General features: G+C 39.9%; 2 protein-coding genes across 3 annotated transcripts; one reads left to right on the top strand and one right to left on the bottom strand.

Annotated features, from left to right (window-relative positions):
- Nucleotides 1-23: 23 nt before the first annotated feature.
- LOC108031463 (RNA-binding protein squid) lies at nt 24-10,360 on the top strand. 2 transcript variants are annotated; one of them, XM_044091083.2, is made up of 8 exons: nt 24-334; nt 2,798-2,838; nt 2,895-3,169; nt 3,227-3,470; nt 3,548-3,673; nt 8,993-9,100; nt 9,483-9,647; nt 9,709-10,360. In XM_044091083.2, the coding sequence occupies exons 1-7, from the start codon at nt 168-170 to the stop codon at nt 9,557-9,559; spliced, it is 1,038 nt and encodes a 345-aa protein (XP_043947018.1). In that variant the 5' UTR covers nt 24-167; the 3' UTR covers nt 9,560-9,647; nt 9,709-10,360. The 2 variants fall into 2 exon arrangements, with proteins under 2 accessions (XP_043947018.1, XP_043947019.1); XM_044091084.2 differs by lacking the exon at nt 8,993-9,100 and having other exon boundaries at nt 26-334.
- A 739-nt stretch (nt 10,361-11,099) lies between these two features.
- On the bottom strand, nt 11,100-14,412 carry LOC108031464 (uncharacterized). Its single transcript, XM_017104903.3, has 9 exons — nt 14,246-14,412; nt 14,041-14,167; nt 13,830-13,973; nt 13,597-13,769; nt 13,319-13,525; nt 12,853-13,234; nt 12,585-12,795; nt 11,894-12,331; nt 11,100-11,672 (listed from the first exon to the last, which is right to left on the bottom strand). Exons 1-9 carry the CDS (start codon nt 14,279-14,281, stop codon nt 11,204-11,206), a joined length of 2,187 nt encoding a protein of 728 aa, XP_016960392.1. The 5' UTR covers nt 14,282-14,412; the 3' UTR covers nt 11,100-11,203.
- Nucleotides 14,413-14,710: the final 298 nt, after the last annotated feature.

The following is a 14,710-nucleotide window of genomic DNA, read 5'->3' as shown; positions in this document are numbered from 1 at the left end:
CACCCATATACACACGCTGTCGCTTGCATTTGTCATTTTCCGGTCGTCATTCGTACGCGCGACTTTTTGGCGAGTGTGTAAAAATCTCCGGCTCTGCGTTAATTAACCGAAAATCGTGCTGTTTAGCCCCCGAAATTAGTAAATCGAACGCAGAAACCACACTCAACATGGCCGACAAGCAGCAAGTGGACAGCGAGATGAACGGCGAGGACTTCACCAAGGACGTGACCGCCGACGGTCCTGGATCCGAGAACGGGGATGGGGCCGCCGCCGGCTCCACCAACGGCAGCTCGGACAACCAGTCGGCAGCGTCTGGCCAGCGGGACGACGACAGGTATGTCGATTATCAGGCGGATGTACCCTCTTTTCTCTTTGTTCTCTTGCAACGGGCAGCTGACGATCATGTGCCCCGCTTAGATTTTCTCCTTGCATATAATGTATAATGTTACGTAAATGCGAAGCTAACGTCGTTGGTCGAGTTGTTTGGTGTTTACGGGGTTTCGCGGGGGAAGTCTGACCCCTTTTGTGTTCTCTCTCGCTTGGGCTGCGTGTGTCTGTGTGTGGTGTCGGTGCGACTGTACTTCAGTCATATTAATAGAATCTTCGGCGAAAATGCATCATCATAGCCTCGGGAGAAATGGAAAATTTTCACCGCTCCCCTCGGCATACACACGCACACTGCCTGCAACGAAAACCCCGAGTTTTCCTCAGCTTGAAGCACATTTTCCCCCATTTGTGAGGTTATGTCGGCTACCCACGTTGCCCCACACACACTCAGACGCACCCAGAAACATACGGCTGCCTTTCACTTGCAAAGTAAAAAACGAGAAAAAAGTTGGAAAAAAGTTATGTTTGTATTCGCCAGTGTATTCTTCTTTATTCGCATTACTCTTTGGTTCGGCTATTCGTTGTTATTTTTTGCTCTTCCAGTTCTGTACCCAAAATGGCGGCCGCACACTTGCATACATACTAACGCCCGACGGCTCGTATGTTTGTGCGTGTTTTGCAGTTTTCACTCATTCTCCTTTGCTTGCCGGCTTCGTTCGCTCCCGCCGTCTCTTTTCTCTTTCTCTCGGAGAGCGACAGCCGGCGTTGTTTTAGAGTTGCCAAGGCGCCAGAAGAAAAAGTAATTCAACAAAAATGTTCTTTGATAAGCAATAAATTGTGATAGGCTACAAATCTGGAGATGATAAGGTAGAATGGCCCTTGTTTTTGCCCCCTTGGTTTTGTTTTTTAGATCTAGCATACACTTCATTTGCCCATCCTACTGATCATTTAATATCTAAGTCTAATCTTAAGTCACACGATGCTGTACATTAAAACGAAAAAACGAAACCAGCTGAAGAAGATGCGGAGAATGCCCCAAAAATAGAAGGACGGAGTGGAGAAATTAAATCCAAAAACATAGCTTATCCTGTTGTCTTGTGAGCGAACTAACCTTGTTCCTCTCCGGCAGGTTTTGAGAGAAGTGAAATGCCCAGGGTCAGGGTTATAAGCTATGCTCAAGTCGGATATGGATTCGGATTTGGATTTGGATTCGTATTCCTGCCCCCGGCAAACGGTTACGGATTCGGATTCGGCGGACTTGGTGGATATCCAACCCTCTCCACTTTCCAGTCTCCAAAAGTCTCCGCTCCGCCGATACTGATGCTGATGGTATTTATCTATCCAAAACTAAAACAATCAATCAGTCAGTCAGCCAATATATAGAACTATCGACACACAAAATTATCAACAAATTATCTCGATTTAAATTGGATCCATATGTAAAACTGTATACGAGTATATATTGTATTGTATCTTAACGTATAACTTGTAAATTACCCAGAAAAAAAAAATATTACAAAAAAGTACCAAGTAATCGGAGACAGAGAGAGACCGAGTGAAAAAAGAGACTCGCAGTTTTTTCGTTTGTTTTTATGAAGCTCCTAAAATATATATTATATATCGCCCGATGAAAGAAACACAAAGAAAACGAATGTAACGTAACGAATTGCCGCAAAAATGACGCAAAATCACTAAATTGCAATCGAAATTCCGCCGCCGTGTGACGAGACTGTTCCAAATTTGCCGGGAATCTGCCGAGAACGCTGAGATATCTTTCCAAAAATCCAGAAATCTATGCGAGTAACGTACATCACAGTAAACTATAAGTGTCTATGCATATTTTTTTCAACATTCCTTTTTATATAAAAAAATACAATAAAATAAACAGCCGAATAAATAAAGCAAGTAAAACCAACCACAATCCAGCATAAAAACCTTTGCATTTTTCTCATCCTATTGAATAAAGACTAATTGTTATTTGTTAATTGTACAAACAAAGACTATAAGTGTACCCAAAACAAAAACTAAATAATTCACTCTTGCATATCTTATACTATATATCTATATCTTTCGCTCGATTTGTGTCTCGATCGATCGCTCGCTCGCTCCTCGAACTCTTTCGCTCATATCCGAGTTTGCAAGTTTTTTGACACTATCCGATCAATTGTTTGATTGCAATACAGTAACTAAAGCAAATTTTCACTTCAAATTTGGTGAGTTTTTTTTATTCGTTTTGTATTCTTGCTCTGTCATCAATTCTTTTGCAGCCAATACGAAAAACAGTAAGAGAAGAGAAATTTAAAGTAAATTAAGAAAGTATTTGCCTCGCGCATTAAACACAACCTATTTTCAAGCCTGATTTCCCAGATTTACCTTTGTTCCCAACCACTCCCCAAAATGAACCCTCCGTAGATCTTTAAATTATTTGTAGTACCATAAAACTAACCAATTGATCTTTGACCTTTCGCAGAAAACTGTTTGTGGGCGGTCTGAGCTGGGAAACTACTGAGAGTAAGTAAACAAAATATTACTAAATTGTTCAAATATTTACTTTTCCATTTTTCCAGAGGAGCTGCGCGATCACTTTGGCAAATATGGTGAGATCGAGAGCATCAATGTCAAGACAGATCCCCAGACCGGACGGTCTCGAGGATTCGCCTTCATCGTGTTCACAAATACCGAGGCCATTGACAAAGTCAGCGCCGCCGATGAACACATAATTAACAGCAAGAAGGTCGACCCCAAGAAGGCCAAGGCCCGACATGGCAAGATCTTTGTCGGCGGTTTGACCACAGAGATCACCGATGAGGAGATCAAGACCTACTTTGGACAGTTTGGCAACGTAAGTAGCTTGTATGGTTTAACCTTCGACCAAATACTAACCTGTTAATTTTCAAAGATCGTTGAGGTTGAGATGCCATTCGACAAGCAAAAGTCGCAGCGCAAGGGCTTCTGCTTCATCACCTTCGATTCGGAGCAGGTGGTCACGGATCTGCTGAAGACGCCCAAGCAGAAGATCGCCGGCAAGGAGGTCGATGTTAAGCGGGCAACGCCCAAGCCGGAGATGGGCGGTATGGGCGGTATGCGAGGTGGACCCCGCGGCGGTATGCGCGGCGGACGCGGTGGCTACGGAGGACGTGGTGGTTAGTACAGCTACCAGATAAACTGAGGAAATACCCCAAAGAAACACCTATAAATAACACGCCCCTACTTTTCTCAGGCTACAACAACCAGTGGGACGGACAGGGTTCCTACTCGGGATATGGCGGCTACGGCGGATATGGTGCCGGCGGCTATGGCGACTACTATACCGGCGGCTACTATAATGGATATGACTACGGTTATGGTAAATACAACAAACAACAAAGTAGTGCTCAGAACAATTATTACAATAACAACACGTCGAGTAATTACCATCCAAACAAGAACAATAGCAACAACTATCAGCAGTTCTAAGTAGAGCCTAGCCGCAATCAGCAGGCCAGCAAAAAATCAGAAACAAAAAACAAGCAAACAAAGCAACAACAACCGCAAAACACCATATAAACTCTTTAATTTTTGCCATAGACCTGATCTGATCCAAATTTCCACGTTGTTGTGTTTCCCATTCAAACAAAACTGAGAGAAAAACAAAAACAAAAAGTTTTGCTGCATTTCGATATATATATCTATATATATATTGCCAATAAAAATGCTTATATACCGCATGTATTATCCATGTATATTGGCATGTAAGCCCATGTTGGTATATGACATACAGATGTCAAAGAACAACATCAACAACAAACAACAACAAGAACAACAACTACGAAAGCAACGTCGCTAAAAACAAGAAAACTTTTAATTATTGTAGACAACAAAAAACAAGAAATCTAACATAAATTTTAAACATTTTATATTGAAAAAAAAAACGAAATGTGTATGTTGACAGACAATTTTCTTTATTTAATATAACAAGCAAATTCGCAATTTTTATATACACTTATATCTATCTTATATATAACTACGTATAATTTTAAAGGCATATATTTGATGTTTTAAATTTTAAAGCGTACTTTTTAAACGAGAATTCATTTAAACGAAAAATTTAATTACCAATTATTAGTTGAGTAGCACTTAAACATAAAACTGACGAAGCGTGTGTAAAAAAATATTGTGTTGTTTAAGAGTGAGAAGGAGCGAAGAGAAAAGTAGACGTGACGTTCAAGTTGAGGCATATTACATAGAGGTAGAATCCTGCCTATTATTTATATGCGACCACCAGACCGGACCTACCAACAACAACAACAACAACTAGAGGTTGCCTTCAACAGACTTTCCAAAGATGACAAATACCTCAAACGCAAGGGCAGCAAACAAACAACAAACAGCAACAACAACAGCAACAGCAACCCCAGATATAACAACAAACAAAGAAACACAAAACACACGAGGAGCATGTGCCAATTATGTGAAAACTGTGTGAAATGCCAGCGTTTTTGGCCTTTTGCGCAACTGCAACTTGTGCCTTTTTAATTGTTAACTAAACTGTTATTGTTTGAACCAACTGAAACCAAAATCTGTTGAAACACACACACACACACAACCCACAAACCCCCCAGCACCCCTCAGCACTCTTATAAAATAGTTATTTAAATAGTTTCTCCTTTTGTTTTGTTAAACAAAACACTAAAACAACAATAACACACCAGAACAGAAACGACGTCAAACAAAACAAACGAAACGCGTAATCAAAGCTTTGATTCAATGTCTATTTAAATATATATACCTATATATAGCATATAAATATATTTTTAGATACATATTATTATTCCGGCAACGGGATAATATTCACGTTCTTTGCAATGCATATGTTTTCGTATGCACCATACGTCAATATACCTACCATATATATTTATATCAAATATATACAAATGTTATATATTTATACATAAAAAACGTAACATTTAACTATGGTACTATTTTTGATAGTATTATTTTAAGGCAAATCCTTGTAAAAAACAACTACAATACGGAAAAAAGAGTACAACCAAGCAAGGGCTCTTAAGATCTTGAAGGCCGGGGTCCAAAAAGTAAGCGCAGCGGATCCGGGGTACTTTACTAATATCTCGGCTGATTTCTGCAGCACCCCCGGCCCCATTCGTTAGAATGTTCTTTTATTTGCTTTATTTGCATTTCCGCTGCACTTTCTTGACAAAAACGTAACGTAATGTCGAAACAATCCAATTTTGAGGCTTGTTTTAGTTGCACCGCGAGCGCATTGCGGCATTCTGCATGTTCATACGTTGATTCCAGGATGAAGAACCAAGAAAAAGTAATCAAACAACCAACTAACTTACTGAACAACGACAAATAATAACAACTACAATAGCAACACCAACAACATCTTAATTGTAGCCACAAAAATGAAACTTTTCCAACAACACACTTCGTCAATTTTAGTAATTTTAATTCAAGCATAAATACATATATAATTTTTTCTTATGGTTTTTAAATGTTAAGTCGAGCAACACCAGCAAATCACACATACCCAAGAATTGCTTGCAAATGTATATATATAAATGAATACCTTTTACAATTCGTATATCTTTGAATTTGAAATTGAGCAAAACCTGAAATCAGAACCATTTCAAATGTTGTCATTGTGCGTCGACAATTTTAAGTCAAACTATACCAATTATATATACATTTGTACATTTTTGCATACACCTTTATTCATAAACTTTGAGTAAATTATTTAACAACGCAATTGCATGTTTCTCAATGTTTTTAGCAAGTTGTCTGTATAAAAAACAAATTGAAAAAAAATTAAGCAAAATAAGCAATAAAAAAATTGACATACCCTTAAATTATCCAAGCAAGAAAAGTTTTTATACATTTTATGCTATATTTTTTATTACTTATTATACTGATAATTATGCTGTTTAAATGTGTAAACAAATTTTTTTGATATAAACAAAATTTTTGATACCTTTACATATACTTACAATTATATAGCAATAATTTTGTGCCCCCACTTTATATTAAAACCTTAACAACAATATATTTTTAGTTTCTTTATAATTTCCTATTCCGTTACTCTACAACTTGAAATTTTAAAACTAACCACCAAACCTAGAAAAGTGCGGGTAGCGGGAGCTTTAACACCGAGTTGGGTCTGAATTAATATAATATGCAAAATTGCTAGTAGAACAGAGCGGGTGTTTCAAATCCCCCTACCCACACTACCACTTAATTATGTAATATTACTTTCGTAATTATGATTTTTGAACATATTTATATACGACTATATGATTGTAATACCGAATTTTCCGATGTTTCGCCTCACAAAAACGAAAAAAAGAAAGCAAACTAAACGAACCCAAAACATATAAGAAAAAGAAACCCCAATGAGAGTTCAACTCAAAACACACAGTCACCAACCACCCAAAAGCGAATATCCAAAAACGATCGCAAGCTGCGCCTTTGTCTTGTTCAAGCTTCTCGCAAGCGGTTAACCGATTGCCCGGCTAGCCCGCGGGTCTTTGGTGAGAGCAACACCAGTAGAGCCACTTTATGTCCATCTGCTATCCACCGACATCTAAATCAAGCAAGCAATCAAGCAACCAAGCGACCAGAAATCGAGCAATCGAGCGATCCGCCAAGCAAAACCGCACCAACAGTGTTAACTTTTCACTTAACTGTAACGTTTTTAATTTTTTACTTAAATCTTCCTTTTCTACTACATTTAAAACGTATATATTTACAAGTAATTTAGCGTAATTAATATTTGTTTTTAGTAAAATGCATTGAAAAACTCTACAAAAAAAAAATGATAATGATAATGAAACCACTAAAGTAATTTTACAATGAAATCAATTAATATATATATATATATTGTCAAAACCATTTCTGAGACAATTCTTAAGCTACAAAACCAGTTTTCTTGTTTTTAACAACAGCTACAACAACGACAACAATGAACACGAAGAGTAATTATTACAATGATCATATTAACTCGAGTATAAAGTAAAATTTGTTGACTATTTGCATTTGTTTTTGTTTTTCGCAAAACGTTTTCTATGACACAAGAATATTTTATTCGCGACAAACTCCGCATCCTCATCCTGCCCCTCCCCCTAAGACCCTAGATCCTTCGAAAGAAATTTTTAAAACCAAAATGATACGAAAAGAAAGAAACAATTTTATTACTTTTTGCTGAGGTGAGACATTCAAAATACACACACACAAGAGCAGCAAATGAATTCACAAATTTTTTGGCAATCCTTAAAAAAATTTTATTCCGAAAATTTTCAAACATTAATCAAAAAAATATACTAATTTGAAATTGAAATGCTGAAATTGTTGTGTGGAAAATGAGGTAAAAATTAAAAAACATAAATGCATAACGAGTGCTGTAAAAATGAGAAATCAAATGAAATGAATTGAGAAATCCATTGCAATATACATTGTGAAACATGTTAATAAGTCGAGTCGTGTCCAGTCGACAACTAACCAAAATCTGAGACATCCAGAGTTATATTAATTTTATATAACCGAGCAAAACAACAACCAATCGAACCGCATGTATGTGTGAGCGCCGCCTTGCGCCATTTTCCTCGTCATTTTTGCCAGAGGAGAGCGAGCGAAAATTGTTTTTTAAATTTTTATTGTGTACCAGCAACAACCAACAACTACAACAACCAACAACGACCAAATGTTAGAGCAACAAAAACCTATTGTACTTTTGAGCTACAGCAATAACGGATAAACATTTTAACCATCATCAATCTTATAATCAAAATCCACAAACAAGAAATGAGCAAATAAAAGAAAAACGAAAAAAAAAACAAACAACCAGACAACAATTTTGTGTGTATTTCAGTTTCCGCCCACAACCTACCCCTGATCTCTTCCCACACCAACCACAGTCTGCTCCGGATCCGGAGTAGGCGATTCCTTTCCAGCTCTCGCGGTATGTGCCATTTGAATTGTCTCCCCTCGGCGCGGCGTCGCTCCCAGTTAAGCAGTATAAATTTTGACCAAACCAAGCGTAACAGAATGAAAAACCCTCGATCCATACAAGTAATAGTAGGTTCCAATCCGCCAAAAGTGTTGCCAACAAGTCTTTATAGAAATTCTCCCTATCGAGTACCCAAACTATCAGAAATCCATTGATGTTTCCTTACTATTAAATTGAAGTATAATAATGACAACTAAATATGACAAATACTTAACAAAAAACTAATGTTACTGCGACCAATATGCAAAATCTACAATCCGCAAAAACTAATTTAAAATTTACAAAACTTTTTTGATATTTGAAAATGTGTTTCAATTAATAGGAATGTGTTTCTATTTTTGCACGACTATTATTCATTTAAATTTATATTTATCTACGCAGGACAATAAAATATATTCAAAAATTAACGTAGAAGTTCAAGTTCCCAAAAATTTTTATACTTTTGTGAAATGAAAACTTTTGGACCTACTGAATCCCTTGAGTTAGGCAGTTGGCGATTACCTGTGGCACTCCCACTTTATTTTTGTTCGTGTCGTTCTACACCATTTTATAAGATACGCTTTGTTTGTGTTCTCATCAATTTTCTATACGACCCAATCCACGAAATCAACGACACTTTTGTGATTGTGTGATTGATCCACGAAATGCATATGCAACCAAAAGACGGCTACGGCTACGGCGGCGGCTTTGAGGGTAACGGCTACGGCGGCGGCGGTGGTGGCAATATGGGCGGTGGTCGCGGTGGACCCCGCGGCGGCGGCGGCCCCAAAGGTATTAACACACAGTAAAAGCGCCTAGCAAAAACTATCTCTAACCAACGAATTGTTGGACCCTCATCCCTCCTGTATAACTACTACGCATAGACTAGTCGAAATAATTTATAATTTTCTGTAAAGCACAGTTTCATCGATTTTGGTTATCCTCTTCATTGGCTTTTCATGACTTGTGTTCATTTTATTTTGCTATGCCCCCCCCCCTAGTATTGGTCAAAATTTTCCCAAGAAATACGAAGTCGTTTGGCGTAGTTACAGAAATCTTTAGATGCCCTTCCTTCCCCTTCCCGCAGATGTTGAGCATGACTTTCTTTTTGCCTGCTATCATACGAATTCACTTGACTAATGCGTTGTAATTTTTTAAAACGTTTCTGTAACAGGCGGCGGCGGCGGCGGTTTTAACGGTGGCAAACAGCGCGGAGGCGGCGGACGCCAGCAGCGGCATCAGCCCTACTAAATAGGGGCAGGGGGCGTGGGCATTGGGTATCTCGCATTCTCCAGATAACTGCAAACTATTTGAATTTTACCTAGTTTAGTTTGTTATGGTGAGTTCAGAAACCTTTTTCCTCCAATGGCAGCTTTAAGAACTATTTGTTTCCATTGCAGCATTACTACAAAAACAACACACATCTAAAAAAGAGAACACCATCTGAGTAACCGCATATATACGCAATTGTATATACATTTAGAGAAGAAGGAAAAGGAAAATGAATAGACTGGCTGGCTGGGAGCAATAATATCAACATCAGCTACCTTTACACACCTTTACACACTTGTTGTGTAGCACCATTCCAACAAAAAATCATCAGAAGCAGCAGCAACATCAGGAAGAAGGAAAAATAATCATTTATACCATACAAAGCAAACCACAAATGCATACACATATAGTTAGGCATAGAGACACATGTAATTTTTCAGCAAGTGGCTAATTTTTCATAGCCACACGCTCATTAAGCCGACAAACCAACCAAACAACAAACCAACCAACCGCCCACCAAACAACCCTTCAACCCCTGGAAAACCACAAGACAACCTTGCAGAGAACGTGGCACACAACATTTGCCAAACTAAATGCCGTGCAACAGCGCTCACGTTGTCTGTGTGTCGAAACTAATTTGTTTTTCTAATGTAGTATCATACATTATGCGAAGTAATTGTTTAACGCGTCAGTAGCACAGGGATAATCGGAGATATTAGAAAGCACAGAAACGGAAAGAAAGCAAATCAAGCATACTTACGAAACAAAACAAAGTACACACAGCTAAAATGTTTCATACAGTACACAATACAATAGACGATAAGTATTTGTTTAACTTTAATTATGAATTAACTGTAATATGTAATAATAATTATAAATCAAACAAACAAAAACCAAGAAAGCAAGCGTTGACTGGCTGGCTCATCGGGTTGCCTTCTTCCCGTTCTATTGAAAAAAAAAACTATGTACGACAAGACAACAAAGCAGAAAAACAACCTACAACAAACAAATCCACCATAATACAGAGCAGAAAGCGGAAACAGAATTAGTTTTTGTTTTCCGAACATGTATTACGCTCATAGACTACATTTATACATACATAATACATATATCTATATTTATGTACACCTTCTGAAAGGGAAGAGATTTATATTTTAATAAAAATCTAAAGCCACACAGCGAGAATTATCTACTTACCGCCACAATTGTATAGACCACAGCAAAAATAAGAATTGATAATTGTTAAATCAAATCTATCTATGTATACATTACTATAGCTATATGAAAATCTTTATGAAATCGTCCGACACAAAAGCTGATGGAGAGCAGATAATAGATGGCTGGATGGGCAGTTTAGGTAGCATTTCAACAAAGAAACTCATTGAAAACGATGCGCGTGTGTAAGCGTAGTTCTCCCCCTTAAAATTAAACATTCTCAAGCGAAATTACAACCTATCTTAACTGAACGATAAGACATCAGGCAGTTTTAAAGCGAATTACATTAAAAAAAAACCTAAAGTAAAAGTTCACAAATTGTCTTTATTGCCTAGAATCACTAAAAATTTTGTGGGTCCTAACAGACGGGGTACACTTAGAATTTTGAGAGGGTTTCTTGTCACACACTTAATAGTTGCGCTTCATCTGGTTGGTGGCGAAGAGCACGTCAAGGATCTTGAGGAACTCGCGGTAGTTGAACTCCATGCACATGCCCTTCTTGACGCCGAAGCACTTGCAGATGGCCTGGAACTCGCGGCTACTCAGCATTACGTGCATGTCGCGCACTGTGATGCCGCGCAGGAACTGGTTCTGCGTGATGGAGCCGCACTGTTCGCGATCGAAGTCCTTGAACACCTGGCTCAGGTTGGAGATCTCGTCCGGTTTGCGGGCCAGTTTCATCAGGGCCTGCGAGCAGATGGTTCGCTCGTCGAAGCTCAGGAAGCAGTCGACGCAGTCCAGGTTGGGCAGGTGAAGCAGCGGCACGGCGGTGACCACCTGGTCACCCATGTGCGTGTCCAGTTGGATGAAGATCTCGTCGAGCGCCTTGCAGAAGTCGCGGTATCGAACGCAGGACACGCGTTGGGGTGAACGGAAACTGGATAAAGGAAAGTATGATTAAATATAAGGCCAAGTATAAAAGAATACATTTATAAAAACATACATATATACAAAAAAAATATGTAAAAAAATTCTTTTTTAAAAAATGCATAAAAAAACAATATTAAAAAAAATGCAAAATAAAATAAAATTTAAATATTCTTGTAATTAATTTTTGTTATTTAAAAATAAAAATTTACGATTTGTAAGATTACTCACATGTTGCACAAGATGGTGGCTTCTTCCTCCCTGATAATTACACTGGAGTTGTCAAGGGCCCGCTTAAAGTCCGATTCGAGGATCTCGCCCTCGCGATGGCGATCGTAGTCCTTCATGAACTCAATGACGGCCACGCTCTTGATCACAGCCTGACGCTTGCAGTTCGTCAGGATGCGCACGATGACCTCCTCGCTGATGTCCTCCGGGTCGAGGTTGTCCCTCGCAAACGGCGGGCACTCCACCAGTTGCTGCTTGGTGACCATCGCCGGCATGGCGTACTCGGCGGGATCGACGTCGTCCAAAAACTTGGTGTAGCAGAAGCCCAGCTCATTGCCATAGCGACTCAGCACAGAGTCCTGCTCCGGATCGGATAAAAGGATGCCGTTGGTGCGGAAGATCTGCTTGGCTATGTTGCAGCGCACATGGCCACTGTTGAGTCTGGAGAGGATTTGTTATTACTAAACAACAAAATATAGGGGTTTGGAAGTATGATTCAAGCCTAATTGCAACCTTTTTAGCAATATTTAAAATATTATTAGAATATAGTAAAAAATATATATAAGATTAGTATAAAGTTTTAATTATATTTTTATAATTTATATATATATATTTTATTATAAAAAGCGTATGTTATTCTAATTTGTTATTTCTTTTAATTATACATCAGTGTTTCTTCTCCGAGTGAACTCACTTGTCGTAGCTCCGGAAGAAGGGATGCAGATAGAGGCGACGATTGCGGATGCGTATACGTATCTTGGCCATGGCTTCCTCGCACAGATCCCGGATATTCGCCGGCACAGTCTCCCAGGGCACGGCCCCTGGTCTGGGCAATTCCTGAATGTGACGAAGGGGTGATTCCACAACACACTGTGGCATCTTCTCCAAGTTCTTGATGGTGAAAACTAAATGCAACCGAATGTCAGACAAGTAAACAATCTGAAACCTTCGTATCTGCCCACCTGTATCGATCTCGTCGGCAAAATTGCGCCAGCGTACCCTATTCGTGTCCACCGGGTCCGTGTAGCGATCCAGCAAGATGGACATCTCCCTCTGGGTCAGATACTTGCCCACTCCCATGTTGGACAAGCCGCGCTCGAACTGATTCTTGGTGATGCTGCCCACGTTTAGGGTGTCATAGCTCTCGAGGAACTCGGAGGTTCGCACTTGGTTCTTGTAGATGTAGTTCTGGATGCAGAAGAGGATGTCGCACTGGTTTCTATTCTGTTTGGGCGTATGGCAGGCATCAGGGAAGATCGGGTGCACCGCCTTGCAGCCATCGATTGCCGGCAGTTGTGATAGCTCTAGGTCCACTAGCCGTCCCGGAAAGTCCTTGATTATGTCCTATATAGGTCACATTTTTGCAGAATGAGTAATGTCGAAACTGATGTAAGCGTGAATTCTTCACATTTCCCGCTTTTCACTTACATGAGAGTTATCCAGCAGATGATGCTCGCCCAGATATGCTATGATATTGTCAATGTGCTTGAGGAAAGCCACGTAGTTCACCAGGTATCCATCCTTCATATAGCGTCTCAGAAGGAGCAGGAAATCCGATTCGGAAAGGGGAATCTTCATGAAGTGAAGCACGCGCGAAAAGTGCGCAACGGTCACTACTCCTACATTTTGGGCAATCTGAATATATAAATCGAAATCCATTAAAAAATATTACTTTAAAATACAAATTCTTCCTGTAAGACACTTGCCAGTTCATAGTCCTGAAAGTAGGGCATGAGGGGAATGTGGGATAGCTGGGCAATCTTGACCAAGATCAAGCAGAGTCTTCTACGGTCCTCCGGCTGGGGGATAACATTGACATGCCAGGGATCGTTCCATTCCAGACCCGTGGCCACATCCGTTTTGGCAGTCTTGTGGAGGGCTTAAATTTAACAGTTACAGCTTAGGCTAAGAAAATATTTTCAGCCATGACCAAACTCACTTTCACTGCAGACCACCTTGCAGAACTGACGATATGCTACGCGTCCATCTCGAATCTGGAAATAGTCGGTGACATCTCGGAGCTCGGATTCAGACATTCCAGCCACCTTGCGATATTTGCCCAGTACGGCCGTGAAAATGGGCTCTGCAAAAAGGTGGTCGTTCATAAAAATGTCATAAAATGGATTAATACAGTCAAAGGATGTGCTCACCGGACACGAAACCGCTGCAACACGGATCGTGCTGCTTGAGCTCGGCACAGATGTCAAAGTTATAACGGAAAATGGCCCCCTGGATTTTACGACATCCGCGCCAGATTTGGTTCAGCTCCATGTCCTCCTAATCAGGAAACTCAAATTAGTTGGCCACCTTTAATGACCTGCTCATATGCAGCCCGCCAATTGAATGCAAACTCACCCTGTCATCGCCCTCTTTAATCTTGGTCGAATGCATCTTGCTGGGCTACAACTTTTTCTGATTTTTCTTTTGCACAAAATAATGTGTGTGTAAAATGGGTGTATAGTACAAGAGCCGTTTGTACAGAGTGAGTGTTTCTGTGTGCGGGGCTGAACCTGGTGAAACAATGAAATCAAAGGCAACTTGGCAACCAGCTAGCCATTACAAATTGGATTTCTCCACTGCGGCTTGTTTGCTTTGTTCCTGTCGCTCCTGTCGGGATCCCGACTCACGCAAGGAAGCCGTCGAGGAGCCCTACACTAATCACTTCCTTCGCCGGCAGGACCGGGAGGTCCTGGTGGTCAGGAGCTATGCCGCCTTTCACCTACCTACAAATCGCCTCCAATCACGCGCTCATTCGCCGACCAGTTTGTCGCAATGCCACCAACACTTTTATTCAATTTTCTATAAATGGCGCGGGTGAAA

Source organism: Drosophila biarmipes, chromosome 3R (genome assembly GCF_025231255.1).
Source record: "Drosophila biarmipes strain raj3 chromosome 3R, RU_DBia_V1.1, whole genome shotgun sequence".
Classification (NCBI taxonomy): domain Eukaryota; kingdom Metazoa; phylum Arthropoda; class Insecta; order Diptera; family Drosophilidae; genus Drosophila; species Drosophila biarmipes.
This window is presented reverse-complemented; position numbering and strand designations above follow the sequence as displayed.